This window comes from Danio aesculapii, chromosome 5 (assembly GCF_903798145.1).
Source record: "Danio aesculapii chromosome 5, fDanAes4.1, whole genome shotgun sequence".
Taxonomy (NCBI): Eukaryota; Metazoa; Chordata; class Actinopteri; order Cypriniformes; family Danionidae; genus Danio; species Danio aesculapii.
In genome coordinates this window covers 29,228,877-29,245,420 of record NC_079439.1, presented here as the reverse complement: position 1 = coordinate 29,245,420, position 16,544 = coordinate 29,228,877, and the positions used below count along the sequence as shown (strand labels likewise).

Sequence of the window (16,544 nt, the reverse complement as noted above, 5' to 3'; positions counted from 1 at the left end):
TACCCATAACCAAATCATAAATAAATAGAAATAAGTTACACACAAATTACCACCTGTCAATCACTTTTTCCGGGGGACACTGGCATGAATAGGCAGAGTGATCTGTGCCATTATTATGGCGTCGTCAAACTTGGTTGGTAAAAAAGGTGCACAACCAACAGGAACCAAACAACAGTATCTGAGGTTTTCGCAAAAAATTACCACGTACAAGCGTGAAAGCGAAAGATTAAAGCAGTGTACTGACCCACTGACTGACTGGAACCGCTGTCTCGAGCACATGACAATTTGTGTCTGTGTGTGTGGTCATGTGATGTGTGTGTTCAGCGGTAGTGTGGACGGGAGGGCTGTTCAGAAATGCTAGGTGAAACGCCAGTGTGGATGTGGACAGTTTTCGTTCTAAAATGCCATTTAAAAACTAAGATGTATTAGTGTAAACGGGGCCTAAGTGTGTATTTTTCGCGAGCGGATTTGCAACGGGGATGGAGCGGAGGATAGCCATGCTGGCTCAGCATCGTGGTGTCTATGGCATTGTCTATCGGCCTAACCCTAATAGAGACACATTTAGATCATTTACTTTAATCATTACTATTGGAATGTGAAGAGACTTTCAACCAGCACAACAAAAATGTTTCTGAAGACAATCACCTACTGCACCTTTAACATTTATCAGTTTAAGTAATAAAAGCTGCAAAAACCTTGTATTATAGATAGATATTTGTCAAACATTGTTGAAATGGTGGAAAAATAAGTGGTGGACCTATTATAAATGACGCTTGTATTCTTAATCAGGTGCCAAGCTCATTCTTTGATAAGATGACATTTAACGACTAACATTTTACCTATAATAAATGAGTGATCAATGACTATTTGTCGTTGGAATTAAGAAAGTTCATTCTGTTTTTGTATTTTTTAACTTACAATTTATTTAAAAAAGCTACTTGGAGTAATATCACATTCATAAATATCCCTATAAATCATATATGATGTTCAATGATGCACTGGAGAATGGTGTCTCTCTGGGCTTTCTTCAATCATCCAAACTCAATGTGTCCTGTCTGTTATCTCACAGGTAAAATAAAGTATTCAGAGAGGGTTTATGACGCATGTATGGAGGCCTTTGACTGCTTGCCTCTTGCAGCTCTTCTAAATCAGCAGTTCCTCTGTGTTCACGGTGGTCTCTCGCCAGAAATCAACTGCTTAGACGACATTAGGAAAGTAAGTGTTCATTTTTGTTGTTGTTGTTCTGTTTTTCCCTTTAAGTCTTTTTACAGCCTTTTACAAGATGTGTTGATTCCTCTTTCTCTGCCTTTGCGTTGTTTTGTGCAGTTAGACAGGTTTAAAGAGCCCCCGGCATTTGGGCCTATGTGTGATTTGATCTGGGCTGACCCGGGAGAGGACTACGGCAGTGAGAAGACGGCAGAGCACTTTAACCACAACTCCGTCAGAGGCTGCTCCTATTTCTTCAGGTAATACAGGAAAGGGTCATCCAGTTCATTCATGCACAGTGACTTAGATTTTTTGACAGAATAACAGCTTTATTGACACAAAAAAATTGCTTGATTGATTTCTCTTTTTATTTACACTACACGCTAGTTATTTAATCAAATAAAATACTTATAAATATTTAATATGATAAAAACAGTAATGATAACAACAACAATAATAAAAAATAATAATGAAATAAATAAAATATTTCAATTGTAATTAATATTATTTGATTACTTTAGATTACATTTCTAATGTAAGTCTAATGGTTTTAAACGTTAAAAAAAATCCAGGTTTGTAATGTTATTTTCTTGTTTTATTAGTTTACGTCTGTGCATTTTTAGTCCATTTCAAAATTAGAAATATTTATTTTATGTGATATAAAAAAATAATACCTAGTTGATTTTAATATGATCTTCATGTAGCAAATAATTACATTTTATAAAGGATTATTATTATTACTATTATTATTATTATTATTATTATTATTATTATTATTATTATTATTAAATTATTAATAAATTAGATTATTTATCAGCTGGGGCTGACACAGTGGCTCAGTGGTTAGCACTGTCGCCTCACAGCAAGAAGTTTGCTGGTTCAAGTCCTGGCTGGGTCAGTTGTCATTTGGAGTTTGCATGTTCTCCCTGTGCTGGCGTGGGTTTCCTCTGGTTTCCCCCACAGTCCATACACATGCGGTATAGGTGAATTGAATAAACTAAATTGGCCGTTGTGTATGTGTGTGAATGAGTGTGTATGGGTGTTTCCTAGTACTTGGATGCAGCTGGAAAGGCATCCATTGTGTAAAACAGATGCTGAATAAGTTGGCGGTTCATTCCGCTATGGTGACCGCTGATGAATAAAGGGACTAAGCTGAAGGAAAATGAATGAATGAATGAATGAATGTTTATCAGCAGTTGTTGGACCCCAATAGGGATGGGCCAGTGTAAGATTCTGACAGTATAATAACCTTAAATAAAAATACCACAGTTTTTGGATTATTGTTATTACTACTCTAAAATATTATCTTTTTAAATGTCAACTGTTTATCCCTTTTTTTAAGTTGATTTTAATTAGGGATGCACGATATGTTGATGTCGGCCGATAAATGCTATTTTTAATATTATCGGTCCAATATTAAAATTAGGCTGATGTCTTTTAACTGATAGATTACGTAATTGTACAGAACTGCCTGCCTCGTGCATGCATGGGTAGAGTTTCCTGATGTTGTTTATTCCTTCAAAGTCTGTCCGTCCTTTGTGTGGTATTGCTGTGTGTTAATTACTCATATGGTTAATAAGTAACCATATTCCTTATCATTGTAGATATGTTTGATAGAGTGTCTTTTGGTTTAAATTGCCTCAGGAAAAATAATAAATGTGTAAAAATAATAGCAGCGATGCACACATGCTAAACAACTCATTGGGTTGTTTGTAATCTAATTTGATTTTTTGTTTCGCTGCTTTGACACAATCTACATTGTATAAGCGCTATAAAAATAAAGGTGAATTGAGTTATTGTCAACACGTTGCTTGTGTTTACTTGTTTGTTAATTAAATCCCATTTTGTTATTTAACCTATTATTTTTATGCAACAGTCAATCAGTCAGTTGCATGTTAATTGGCTATACGAAAAGAAAAAATTTGGCATGCTGATTTATGTGAAGTCGTAAATATATGTCTTTTATAATCACCTTTTGAAATTGAGAAGGCTATTCAGCTCATAAGATCATATCAAACTGTTGTGAAGTTTTTAAAATAAAATCAGTTGTTTACTGTATAAAAATAAAATATTTTGAAATTATGTATGTATAATTATATATTTATATTTATCGGCTAATATATCAGTTATCTGCCTCCAAATCTTATAAGTTATCGGTTATCGATATCAGCCGAAAAATCTATATCGGTGTATCCCTAATCTTAATGTAATCTTCATGTAGCAAATATATAGTTGAATTTAGAAAAGAATATTATTATTATTATTATTATTATTATTAAATTAGAATATTTATATTATTCATAGATTTAATGTACACTGAGGGCGACGCAGTGGTGCAGTAGGTAGTGCTGTCGCCTCATAGCAATAAGGTCGCCGGTTCGAGCCTCGGCTGGGTCGGTTGGCATTTCTGTGTGGAGTTTGCATGTTCTCCTTGCGTTCGCGTGGTTTTCCTCCGGGTGCTCCATGTGGTACAGGTGAATTGGGTAGGCTAAGTTGTTCGTAGTGTATGAGTGTGGGTGAGTGTGTATGGATGTTTCCCAGAGATGGGTTGCGGATGGAAGGGCATCCGCTGGATAAGTTGCCGGTTTATTCCGCTGTGGCGACCCCGTATTAAGCTGAGAAAAAAAATGAATGAATGAATGTACACTGAGTTTGGGGTTGATCTTCATTATTGTTTATTTTTATGTTTTATAGTGTTTGTCGATACTTTTTCCATTACTACTTTTTCATTGTTCCATATTTTATTGTCAAATGCAAATCACTGGTTTTTGAATTTTGCTCATTTTGAAATCATTTATATGTAACATTTGTATAATTAATCAGTCAAAGAGTCTTATTCCTTCAAAAAAAAAAAACCAAAGTATTAAATCGCTCAAGCACTTACTTGATATTTTCAGAAAACTATAGGAAAGAATATGCTTGGAATGTTGTTCTAAAACGATTATTTTTGATTTTCGGTGTCTTCTGTGCATTTGCTCATGTACTTGACTCATCCATGCAGGCATCTGTGAACTGGTGCGGAAATCCTGTCTGATTTATGCTGACTCCTGAAAATAACCTGATCGGTGTTGCCCAGCTGCTTTCATTCTGGGTGTATATATAAGTGTGTTTATTCACTGTTTGCTTGTCCAGCTGGCATTTGTTTGTGCCACGCCAACTGAATGCTAACAAACTGCAGGTGGTGGTCTTACAGCTTGAGAGTTCACAGTATTGAGGCTTAATAGACTGGAAGAAACACCTAAAAACTATTAAAAAGCATCCAGTGCATTGTGGAATATGCCGGTGCTCCATTCAATACAAGTGCTTCAAGAGGGTTTAAATGTCAGTCTTATCACTGTGCGATACTCAAGAATGTGTCTCTCTTTTGTTTTACAGTTATGCAGCTGTCTGTGACTTTTTGACAAACAATAACCTGTTGTCAGTAATTAGAGCGCATGAAGCACAAGATGCAGGGTAAGTATTTATTGTGCTGTTTTATTTAGCCTTTACTCATTTTAGCTTTCATTTTGTAATGCCAATGTATTCCCTCCATATCTGCCTTTCCAGAACTTTTTTTTTCTGTTGGACACAAAAGATACAGAAAAAGATACATGCCCCATTAGGCATGGGCTGGTGTAAGATTCTGACAGTATGGTAACCTTGGATAAAAATATGACGGTTTCGCAGTGTTGTTATTACTTTACTAAAATATATTCTTTTTAAATGTCAATTTTTTATGCCTTTTTAAGTTGATTTCTTTACAACTTGAAAAGGCATATTTGGATATCTTTCTTTTCTTTGTATATAAATAAGCCACTTCACTGTTCAGGTCCATAGCATGCTTGGATGTTGGTGCATAAGCGATTTGTTTCTCAAATGTTTACCGAATCGTGGGCTGAGCAGTAGCTTTTGATGCGGATGGTCCATTTCTGCTGGAGATACTTTTGCACAAAAAAAAGTCATTGACAGCACTTAAAAAATAAAAAATAAAACGTCTATAGACTGATTTCACGCGGCCGCCATTTTTAAAAGCAAAATCGAGGCTGCGGTGGGAAGAAAGCCGGAAGTATCGTTGGGAGTTGCATAGGAACATTGTGTACCTGGCTGTATATCTTATCTTATCAGAAGAGAAAGTGACACAAATTTATCATTTCACCGCCTTCCGAGTGACCTGAAGGTCCATTCTGAATGAATGATGTAAATAAAAAGGGATATCAGAGCTTATTTTCAGCTAAGTTAAGAGAAATGGCACTAGTTGGCTAACATTTTCTTTCCCAAACACACGTTTTAGATGCAATTTATCAAACTTGAGTTAATAACCTGATTCTTTCACTATAGACTTGTCACGATACCGAAATAAAAGAAAAACCATCAATTTCCCACTAACGTTTAAGGCACTGTTGATGGCTTTCTTAAAACAGCGCTAATTTGCCCTTGTGTTCAAGTACTCAACAGAAATGATTGTGATTGGCTGAGAAGGTCATCAGTTCACCCTCCACTGTTTACCGAGCACAAAAACAGACTAGCGGTATGCTTGATAACTCGACTGATCTTCACGGCTGCTTCGTGCTCCAGTTTCCGTGTGTCTGTGTTTGCACTAGGTGAAGAGCGATGAACTGTAGAGCACTGGTGAATAATAAGGTAAATCAGCGCTGTTTATAAACGCGCTCAGCGGCGTTTGAATGTTAGTGGGAAATGAACGTTTTTAAAACTTCAGTACCGGGACAACACTATTACAGACAACACGAGGGTGTGCTACAGAGGACTGCAGTGTTTTATTGCTCATCGGGTTTCATAGGCTGAAGCAGGGAAGCGTCCCCACGGTGGTTAACTAGTGCCATGAGCTGAAGCCTAGGAGGACACTTGAGCATATTACTCTTAAAAAGATTGTGATGTTGTTTGATGCTAAATTGCTTTTAATTGATTAAATTAAACTTACTGAATGATAATAAAGTGATGTTTACACCATTTCTGCATTTTGAAATCGCCGCAACAGCTGGAGGTTTATAGTCCACAGCATGTTACTGCAATGTTTACAGTGCTAGTACTATACTTTCGGGTTTCTTCCCACCGCAGCCTCACTTTGGGTTTTTAAAATGTCGCCCGCATGAAATAAGCGTGTACCACAGAAATAATATAACTTTTTATATTACATGAAAATGACAACCTTGAATCGTCCCATGCCTAGTCCTCATTGACTTCCGTTGTAGGTCTCCACAATATATCGTTTCAGCATTGATATTGAAATGTGTGGATTCAAAGTCACATTGCAGGATTTGCAATGTGAAGTAAGACCTGGGACACACAAAGTTGATGCCAAATAACTAGCACCAGCAAAACCCAAAGGTTTTGTCATGTTGTATTGGATCAAGTCTGGACCAAAAAGCTGCTTGTGAACATGCCAAACAGATGAAGGACGACTGACATAAGAGCCACGTTCTGCACCTGCACAAGAGGATGTGTTCAGCACTGTTCAGTCTGTTTTCTTGTTCCTCTAAAGGCTGATTTATACTTCTTCGTCGAGTGATCGGTGTGACCCACGGCGCCTGCCTTGTGCATAGCATTTATACTTTTGCGTGCTGTTTGTGTTGCTCTGCAATAACACTTTGGAAACGTTAGCTGCAGTAGGTTTTTAATGTTCCTCTGTGTTGAGTTTCTTTGCTGGTGTTTTGTTATTTCTGAACGCTACCTTAATGTACAAGTAGCTCAAACTCGCTTATTCAGAGGCAGGAACTGGCGGACGTGCAACAACTTTAATTATAAGGTTAACACAATGCAAAAGTCTCCATCTGGTGCTCCTTCACGGGACTCGACACTTGTAAACACTCACGACAATGGGTTTGTGCAGCTCTCAGCCCTGCCCACACACGATGCCAAGCTGCCCAATCATGGAGCTTGTGTAGTTCGACGTGTAGTTAAATTTCTTGAGAGGTGCGTGTCAGCAACCGCACGAAGGCTGCGCCAGACCATACGCATGCGCTTGATGCAGAAGTATAAATCAGCCTTAAGGGCCTGTACACACCAAGTCAATGCCAAAAATCTAGCGCCAACAAAACCCAAATATTGTCGCCTCGTGTGATCAAGTCTGGACCAAAATGCTGCTAATATTTAAGAAATTACAGCCGGCCTCTTTGTGCTCCTTTTTGGCATGAATTGTTTACTTACTGTGTCACATCACTGCGTCACACTTGTGCCCTGATTCGTTGCTGAATAACCAGTCAGAGCGCTTTAGTCAATGGCCAACATCAATTCTACATGCTGAATCAGGCTACCGAGTTCTGACGTTAACCCAACATGTGAAACACAACAAAACAGCTAGCCTGACCGACGGACCAATGAAGCCCAACTAAGGGATATAGTTGACCAGTAGGTACAGTTGAAAAACATGTGATTTTATGATTACCCTTTGTAGAGACTTCACAATGTAACCAAAAAAATGGAACTTGCATGCTTTCTTTAGGCCCCTGTACACTGTAAAAAAATGCAGGGTCCTACACAATTCGTACATGTTGTCCAATACTAATTGATTAAGTTAACTTTAATTAGATTGAACATAAAGCAATTACGTTGATCCCCCCCCCCCCCCAAAAAAAAGCTCAAAATTGTGTTGATTAATCCTATTTTATATAGTAGCTTGAACATAGCCAGTTTAAAGCATTTGAGTACAATAGATTATAAAGTTTTTAACTTTTAAGAAAAATTTATTCCATTTATGTATATCCAATGAAGACTTTTTACATTTGATTTCATTTGTGTTCTTGAATATTGCTAGACCCCCAGAGAACTATAAAGCACTGTTTATTTTCCCAAATCAAACAAAAAGTGCTCAGTAGTAGCTTAATTAATGTGTCGGTGCTCTTTGGGCAAGGGATTCATCACAATAAACAGCAAAAGTAAGCCGAAGGTACCTGATGAAGGAAAGTGTTTGCCAAAACGTAGGCACATTTTTGGGCAAAAGGCATATCAATAAAGACTTTTTAATAATTTTTTTTTCACATTTTTTGAGTGCCTTGGACTTTTGCTGTTTGGACCGTTTATTTTATTTGTATTTATGCTCTACTGTATTTATCAATAGTTGTTATTGGTTTATTATTGTTTCTCCATATGCTCTTTATTACAAAATGATTCCAATTACTCTAAAAACATTTTTCCAGTTAGAGTCATTTGTGTAGTCTGGTGAAATTGTATTCAATATTGCAATGTGTATCGGAGATACAAAATATTGAAATGTCGTTTTTTTCCAATATTCTGCAGCCCTATTCCATAATATTTTTCCCCTTAATATGGATGTTAATGGCTGTAAATCAATTGCCTGTTTACCAACATTCTTTTAGGAGAAATGCATGTCAACTGTAGGTGGTCGGATCAGTACTTAGTGACTTTGACAAGAACACATTATCTGACCATAATGGAGGGCATTTCCTCTATTGATTCTTGCCAGATGCCTTTTTGACACATGAGCTAATCTACAGCTAAAGCGTTTTGTGTGTGTGTGTTTCCGTTACAGGTACAGGATGTACAGAAAAAGTCAGACAACAGGCTTCCCTTCATTAATTACTATTTTCTCAGCACCAAATTACCTAGATGTCTATAACAACAAAGGTATGCTAGCTTTTCCAGTTTTCAATTTTTTTCTATAACTTACAATAAACTGCATTTGTGGCAGTGATTATTATTCTTTGTGAATATCCCAACTCTTAACTTTGTTTATTTATTCATTTTCTTTTCGGCTTAGTCCCTTTATTAATCCGGGGTCGCCACAGCGGAATGAACCGCCAACTTATCCAGTACATGTTTTACGCAGTGGATGCCCTTCCAGCTGCAACCCCTCTCTGGGAAAACTTTGTTTATATTAGTATTAAATATAATTTCCAGATAAAACTTGTAATATTAACATTTTAAATTGACATTAACTAATCTTAGTAAAGGTTTTAAAATCATTTCTATTGCTAGTACATATTGACTTTTTTTTGTTTTTGTTTTTTACACTAATTTGCATTGTGTCATGCAAAACAAACAAACAAAAAATTATCCGTTTTGTTGCTGTGTCACTTTTCATAATTCTGTCATCAACACCAATCTAAAAAAACAAAACAGGAAATAACCAAACCCTTTAATAACACTTAGGAAACCCACATTCATCTCAGCAGTACTACAGAGGTTTTTCCCCATTAAAGAGTGTTAATAATTTATGAGAAGCTTCTGTTTTTATTTTTATTGTTTGAGTGCTAATTTGAAACGCTGAAGAATAAAATAAGTCACCAGTCATACGAATAGAAAATATACCCTGCAAGAAACTGTAATTGCTGCCATACTGAGTCTATTGTGTCTAGACATCTACAGCCACAAAGTATCAGATGACTGTTTGTAAACCTGCATGGCACACTATCAAGTTGATTCATTTTTTCTTTTTCTTTTCTTTTGGCTGAGAACATTCATGAACGTACATAACATCTTGCCCATGTTTTTCTGTTTCAGCGGCTGTGTTAAAATACGAAAACAACGTCATGAACATTAGACAGTTCAACTGCTCTCCTCACCCGTACTGGTTGCCCAACTTCATGGACGTGTTTACGTGGTCATTACCATTTGTGGGCGAGAAAGGTAAGTGTCCAGACTGTAAATCTATTTGACAGAGCATTTGGATGAGAGGCAAGAATGACCTTGTTGGTGGCTTGTCTTTGGTAGCTGACTGTGTCCTCTCAGTGGGAGGAATGCAGAGAGAAACAGCCCTGAAACGTCATATTAACGTCATAAAACTTGTGCCAGCATGTTCAAGGACATCATTTCTAAAATCATCTGAGACTTCCTAAGTTTTTCAGTTTATTTTTTAAACTCTTTGTGTACATGCCATCTTACAGCTCCATCACTTTGAATTTGAGTTTGTATTTTAAAGAGAAGCAAATTAATATACTGGATGTATTTTATAAGAATGCTCTTTGTTTACAGTGACTGAGATGTTGGTGAATGTCCTGAATATCTGTTCTGATGATGAACTCATGTCAGAGGGAGATGACTTGTGTGAAGGTGAGGGCGTTCTATTATTTATGCACTCTACTAATGCGTTTAGTCAAAGAAATGAACAATGTCTTGAAGTTACACTTTTTTTATCTGTTGATATGCATAACAGGGTTGGAAATTAATGCCCCACTAATTTAATGTAAGAGGCTATAATACCCCTCCACAATTAATCGCAGTGTTTCTTTTGTGTAGTAAACTCACTGAAATCTGTGTTTAAGATCTTTATTAAGATAAGAGCAATCAAAAAAATAATAATTTGGTAGAATATTGATATTTTATAGTTTATACACTTTATTGTACAGTAGTAAGCTGCTTATGTTATGCAGTTGCTGTGTAATGCATGAATGCCACCTTTGAGCAACATTAAAGCGTCCTTATTACTGATTATAAAAGGTTAATATTTTGGTTTTGTGAGTCCCCAACAACAGGCTCGTATGCATGCAAGATCAAAAAACACATTCATCATCTTTTAATATGTATTTATTCATTCATTTGTTCATTTTCCTTTTGGTTTAGTCCCTTTATTATTCTGGGGTTGCCACAGCTGAATGAACCGCCAACTTATCCAGCATATATTTTACACAGTGGATTCCTTTCCAGCTGCAACCCATCACTGGGAAACATCTAAACACACTCATTCACACACATACACTACGAACAATATAGCTTACGCAATTCACCTGTATCGCATGTCTTTGGACTTGTGGGGGAAACCGGAGCACCCGCATGGGTGAGGCTCAAGCCTTTGAAATGAATGGGTTTTTTAGCGCAGAGCTTTCCGTGTCTGGGATGAAAGCCGTTTTAGTTTTTTAAGTTGTGAGAAGCTAACTCAACACACATACAACTAAATGCATGTTTTGTGTGCTGCAGAGACGAAGGTGGCAACCATCTTGTCACAATTCCAGGTTGTGGTTTTGAAAAAGAAGCTCACAGTGCAGAGCACAGCAGCTTCACTACATGATGCAATCTTATCTGGGTCATTGGAGTAATCACTGCGTATTAGCATCATGCAAAGGAGGCGTTTGGAAAAATGAATCAGTAAACAAATCATATGGGAGTAGTTGGGATAATTAGGTAAAGGTAAATGCAAATTGGGCGTCACAGTGGCGCAGTGGGTAGCACGATCGCCTCACAGCAAGAAGATCACTGGTTCGAGCCTCAGCTGGGTCAGTTGGCATTTCTGTGTGGAGTTTGCATGTTCTCTCCGTGTTCATGTAGGTTTCCTCCGGGTGCTCCGGTTTCCCCCATAAGTCCAAAGACATGTGGTACAGGTGAATAGACAGACAAGCCGATCTTCAAAATTCAGTATCGTTGCAACACTACTGCAGATTGTACTGCAGCATATTGCTCTATTATTCATCATAACCCGACGATAAACTGTCTGTGGTTATTGATACATAATTTACTGTGCAAGCTTTTGATGGGTGCGGCTCAAGCCTTTGAAATGAATGGGTTTCATAGCGCAGAGTTTTCTTTGTCTGGCATGAAAGTTGTTTTAGGTTTTTATGTTGTGAGAAGCTAACTCAACACACATACAACTAAATGCATATTTCGTGTGCTGCAGAGACCAATGTGGCAACCATTTTGTCACACTTCCAGGTTGTGGTTTAGGAAAAGAAGCTCACAGTGCAGAGCACAGCAGCTTCACTACATGATGCAATCTGATCCCACGGAATCCACTATAGTGTATCAGGGATTCAGGGTTTCAGGTTTCCCAGGGTCTGCACGCAACAAGTGGCTGGGCAATTTTTCACTTGGTTGTCATGACATAAAGGCTAAAGATCCATTTGAATATTGAGTTCAAATGACTCTGAACTGGCTCCTTTTTGATGGAGAGTGAATATAACTTTATACATGGTGCACTTTCTAATTTTAAAACTCAGCTGGATGATTTCATTCACTCAGAGCTGTGTTACACACGGCATGAAAGTTCAAAAATCCATAATAGGGGCACTTTAAACAGTCAAGGGGAATCAATAACAGTTTGAAGGAACTGGCTTAGTTTCTGGATTTGGCACAGATACATTTTAATAAAGTATTTATATGAATTGGCAATATGAAGGTTTAATTTTATAAGAAAAGTTAATTTCTGACCCTGATACCCACATAATATACAATAAAGACTTCATTAACATTTGGTAAGCTGACAACTGCCTTATGTGCTGATTTCCTCATGCTTCACATTTGGTGACATAATTTAATGCAGAACAGCTTGAATGTGCTTGCAGCTGAGTGTGAGCATGTGCTTGTGTGTGAGCCTCTGTCTGTCTGGTCATCATCCGTGTAGACAGCAGGTCTTCAGAAGTGTCCAACTGTCATTCATGCTGTCTGAGTTGCTCTCCCCGGAGGTCTGATGCCTCCTTACGCCTTTCCATGATGCTTCCTGCTTAGGCAGCCTGTTGTAGAGAGTAGAGCTTGCATGGTGGTGGACTCCTATGTATAAGCTGTAAAATATTATTACAGTTTGTAGTAACGTGGTTTGCATAGTCACACATACATATACTTATGTAGGATTATGATGTCATCTTGTGTCATTAGTGAACCGGAAATGGATTTGCTTAAGTAACTAGAGCAAAGGCGTGACGCTGTTCTGCAAATACTCCCAGGCCCACTGAAGGCTAATAGTACAGTTGGATTATGGAATGCTCTGCAAAACAACATGGGATAACTTTTGTTTTCTCATTTGAATCAATCCAAACTCTGAGTAGTAGAGTTATCTAATAAATAAATAAACAAATATTGGACAACCCAATTTCTCAGTGTTTGAAATGAGTAATTAAATTCTATATCAAACTACGCTATGACTGTTATGCTAAATAAAGCTATTAATAATAATAATAATAATAGTACATAATGCATAAATAAATGCTTTAACAAGAATATAGCACAAATAAAGTGATATTTTATATGATATAGACCAGAGATGTCCAAACTAGGGCCCGGGGACAAATGGTAACCTTTAATTTGGCCTGCCATCTCATCTGACAAGAGAGGGAGAATGATCGGGATGGTTTCAAGATTGTCAATTCAAATTAAATTTTTTTGTTTGTTTGTTTTATTGTTAAAAGCTAACTGAAAGTAAATGTTTCAGTTAAATGGTGTAAATGGACCAGATTTTGTTGAAATGTACATACTGTCATACTGTACATACTGATGAACCAGAGACTTTGGTGAGCAAATCAATTTAAAGGCAGATTCTGCTTATCTAGTGCATTCAGCATCGAACGTTTCTTTGTTATAAATGTAATTGTTTATAATGCAATGAGTTATCATTTAAAACATTATACTGCATTGGGCTGTGTGATTAATCTAAATCGAATCGCAATCGTGATTTGAAACCAGGGGCGTCGCTAGACCCAATTCACTGGGGCACGTGCCCCAGTAAAAATCTCCAGTGCCCCAGTAAATGCATTGAGATATGATTTACTTCATATGCAAGTGTATTTATTAAGAGTGGTAATTCCGAAATAAAGACGTTATTCTCTAAGTGCAACCGAACCGACGCTGGTGAAAGCAATGTGTTTAATCAAAAAGCAAACTGACGCATCTCCGCGTGTGCGCAAAGAACAGGCGCGCCTCTTGCAGGCGCTGCTCTGAGAGTCCCGGTAGTAAACATGCGCGCCAAAAAAGATGGCTACCTGCTTGTTACGCGCCGCTCATGCATTTTAAAACCAGCATAACAGCTTTTTTTGTGTTGCAAGTGGACAAAACTAAAGTTTAAACAATATGATGGTGATCTTACTAAGCATGCCTCCTGATAGATTTTTTTGTATGAAGCAAAAAGGAGGGATGACGAGTCAGGGAGGTAAAGACTTTATAAACCTAATTATCTGCCATGTGTCAAGTCTACAACAGATAATATAACATCCTATAACATATATATATATATATATATATATATATATATATATATTGTATTTTATTGAATTGTCTATATAATTTCATTAAAATGAAATTAATATTTATGCAAAAGTAATTTCTTAAATGATCTCAGCATCACTCCAGTTGTCTTAACATTGTTTTCCAGTTACATTTAAGATTATTTAGAAGAATAATAATATGTATATAAGAATAATAATATGTATATAAAAATAATGTATAATAATAAGAATACTTTTATTTATAATTTATAATTATTTTAAAGATTATGACTTGAGAATATGATTTTACCTCAGCGCTGCACATTTCTCCTTCGCCCTCGCGCTGAGTTCTGGTGACTGAGTGTTGTGAAGTAGTTAAACTCTCCTCAGTTTAATGTACAGTGTCAAACTTTCACAGGAATATCAGTATATTAATACAGGCTTTGCTAAAAGGCTGGTCAAATGTCTTTTTTTACAGAAGCTAACAGACGCGCATGCTGCGACCACGGTGATGAGTCAACAATCGCATATTTTGACTTATTTAAAGTAGGCTATAGGCTATAGCATACAGTAATTTTGTGTAAAGACATTTATAAAAATATGTAGCTAATATATCACTGGGGTTTGTGTAGAAGCGATTACAGGAGCATTAATTAAATCCTTTTTCCCTTGGAGCTAAACAAACACTGCACAGTGTAGCGGAGGGGGACGCACAAAAATATATATTAATTATATATATTTTCGTCGGAAGAAAAATATTCTTTGAACGAATTTTGTTTTGTACAATTTGTATCTTAGTTTTTGTGGGTCAGTTATTTACAAAATAAACAAGAATAACTAATAAACTGAAGTGAAGCGATGTGCCTCAGGGTCCGCTATTTGCCGCGGCCAAAACACAAACTGGTCTGTTAAATACAATCGTAATATAAATAAAATAAAAGTGAAATATTCAGTTTCGAATATTGAATCTTTGTTAACTGCATGATCAAAAATAAAAGAGCTGCCTTTATTATCACTCTTTATGACAAACATCCATTGATGAATAAGTTTCGCTTTAGTTTAAGCACGCTTTAGCACGTGCCCCAGTAGAGCTTTATGTCTAGCAACGCCCCTGTTTGAAACGTTATGATTAGCTAATATATTATATTATATTATATAGTATTATTTAATTTCACCTGCCCAGAGAACATGCGTAACTGCCATCTGTGTGTAATAGTCTTACTAGCCAATTGAGTGAGCACACTTTCGTTCTACCCAATCAGAATTGCGCAACCGAACTATGCGGAAAGCCCATGATAAAACAAACAAACAGGAAAGCACGGACGAGTGGGATGATGAAATTTGCTGCTTCTGAAGCATTAACAGACAAATTAATATCAAAGAAAAATAGGACATCGATAATATGGGAATATTTTGGTTTCAAAGTCACAGACACCGAACAAAGACAGGTCATTTGTAAGAATTGTTGCCACAGCACGAGGAAATACAACAAACAGCATCTAAAAAAGCACCACAGGAGTGACTTGCTAAAAAGTCAACTGAAACTAAATTGCAATTAGCATTGCCAGTGACACTCAATCTAGTAGCAAGCAACAGCAAAGTACAACTTCAGAGTTGTTTCAGCCATGTTAGTTTGCTAAGTGTTCTGTATTTTTATAATTATAATTTTTAGTTTTTATAATAAGCTACACTCTGTTCCTAACTTGAGTTCAACTTGTAAACAGAAAGGTCATTTTCTTTGTGTTTACCGTTTGCTCTAGAGAAAATTGAGTGCATAATTTCTGAATTTTTTAAAAACAAATTTAAATAAATATGCAAGTAGATTGGTATCCTTTCAGATCCTTTTTAAGATAAAATTTTAGCAGTAAGAAGCTACAGATTATTGAGCTGCAACTTGACTACAAAATTAAATCGCAAATCAAAATCGCAATATTTGTCAATCAAATCAAAATTTGCAATATTAGATATTTTCCCCAAACTGCACAGCCCTAATGCTGCATTAGTTAATACCATTTAAATTAAGGTTTTCTATTTATTTTAAAATATTATTAAATAATTCAGGAAATTAGCTATGCCAACTTTAATGTAATATACTGTAGTTTAGTATATTTACCTTTGGGCCTCGGCTATCAATGATATTTGGTTTTTGGTCCTTCATGTAAAAAAGTTTGGGCACGCCTGATATAGACTTACATAGACATAATGATGCATATACTAACATATCATAAATCATAATATGACCATTATTAAGCTGTTTAAATGACAAAATGCATGTCCTTACACATATTTGAGGCTCAGAATATCAAATATTTTATAACATAATTAGAATGTTAGCAATTAAGACGAAACAAAACATGACTCATACATAAATCATCAGGGCTGTGGTGTGCCACATGATGAACTTGACTTGTCACCATGGAAACTTTAAAGTGATGTGTTCTAATTAGCAGTCACATTAAAAAACAAACAGAAACGGGG

General features: G+C 36.5%; 1 protein-coding gene across 2 annotated transcripts in view; it reads left to right on the top strand.

Annotated features, from left to right (window-relative positions):
• The window catches only part of ppp3cca (protein phosphatase 3, catalytic subunit, gamma isozyme, a), an 84,970-nt gene that overhangs the window by 51,252 nt on the left and 17,174 nt on the right, over positions 1 to 16,544 (top strand). For both annotated transcript variants that reach the window (XM_056457851.1, XM_056457850.1), the window contains exons 5-10: positions 1,070 to 1,215; positions 1,327 to 1,466; positions 4,582 to 4,659; positions 8,693 to 8,787; positions 9,664 to 9,789; positions 10,135 to 10,212. In XM_056457851.1, the coding sequence (XP_056313826.1) occupies positions 1,070 to 1,215; positions 1,327 to 1,466; positions 4,582 to 4,659; positions 8,693 to 8,787; positions 9,664 to 9,789; positions 10,135 to 10,212 (663 nt within the window). The remainder of the gene's footprint in view (positions 1 to 1,069; positions 1,216 to 1,326; positions 1,467 to 4,581; positions 4,660 to 8,692; positions 8,788 to 9,663; positions 9,790 to 10,134; positions 10,213 to 16,544) is intronic.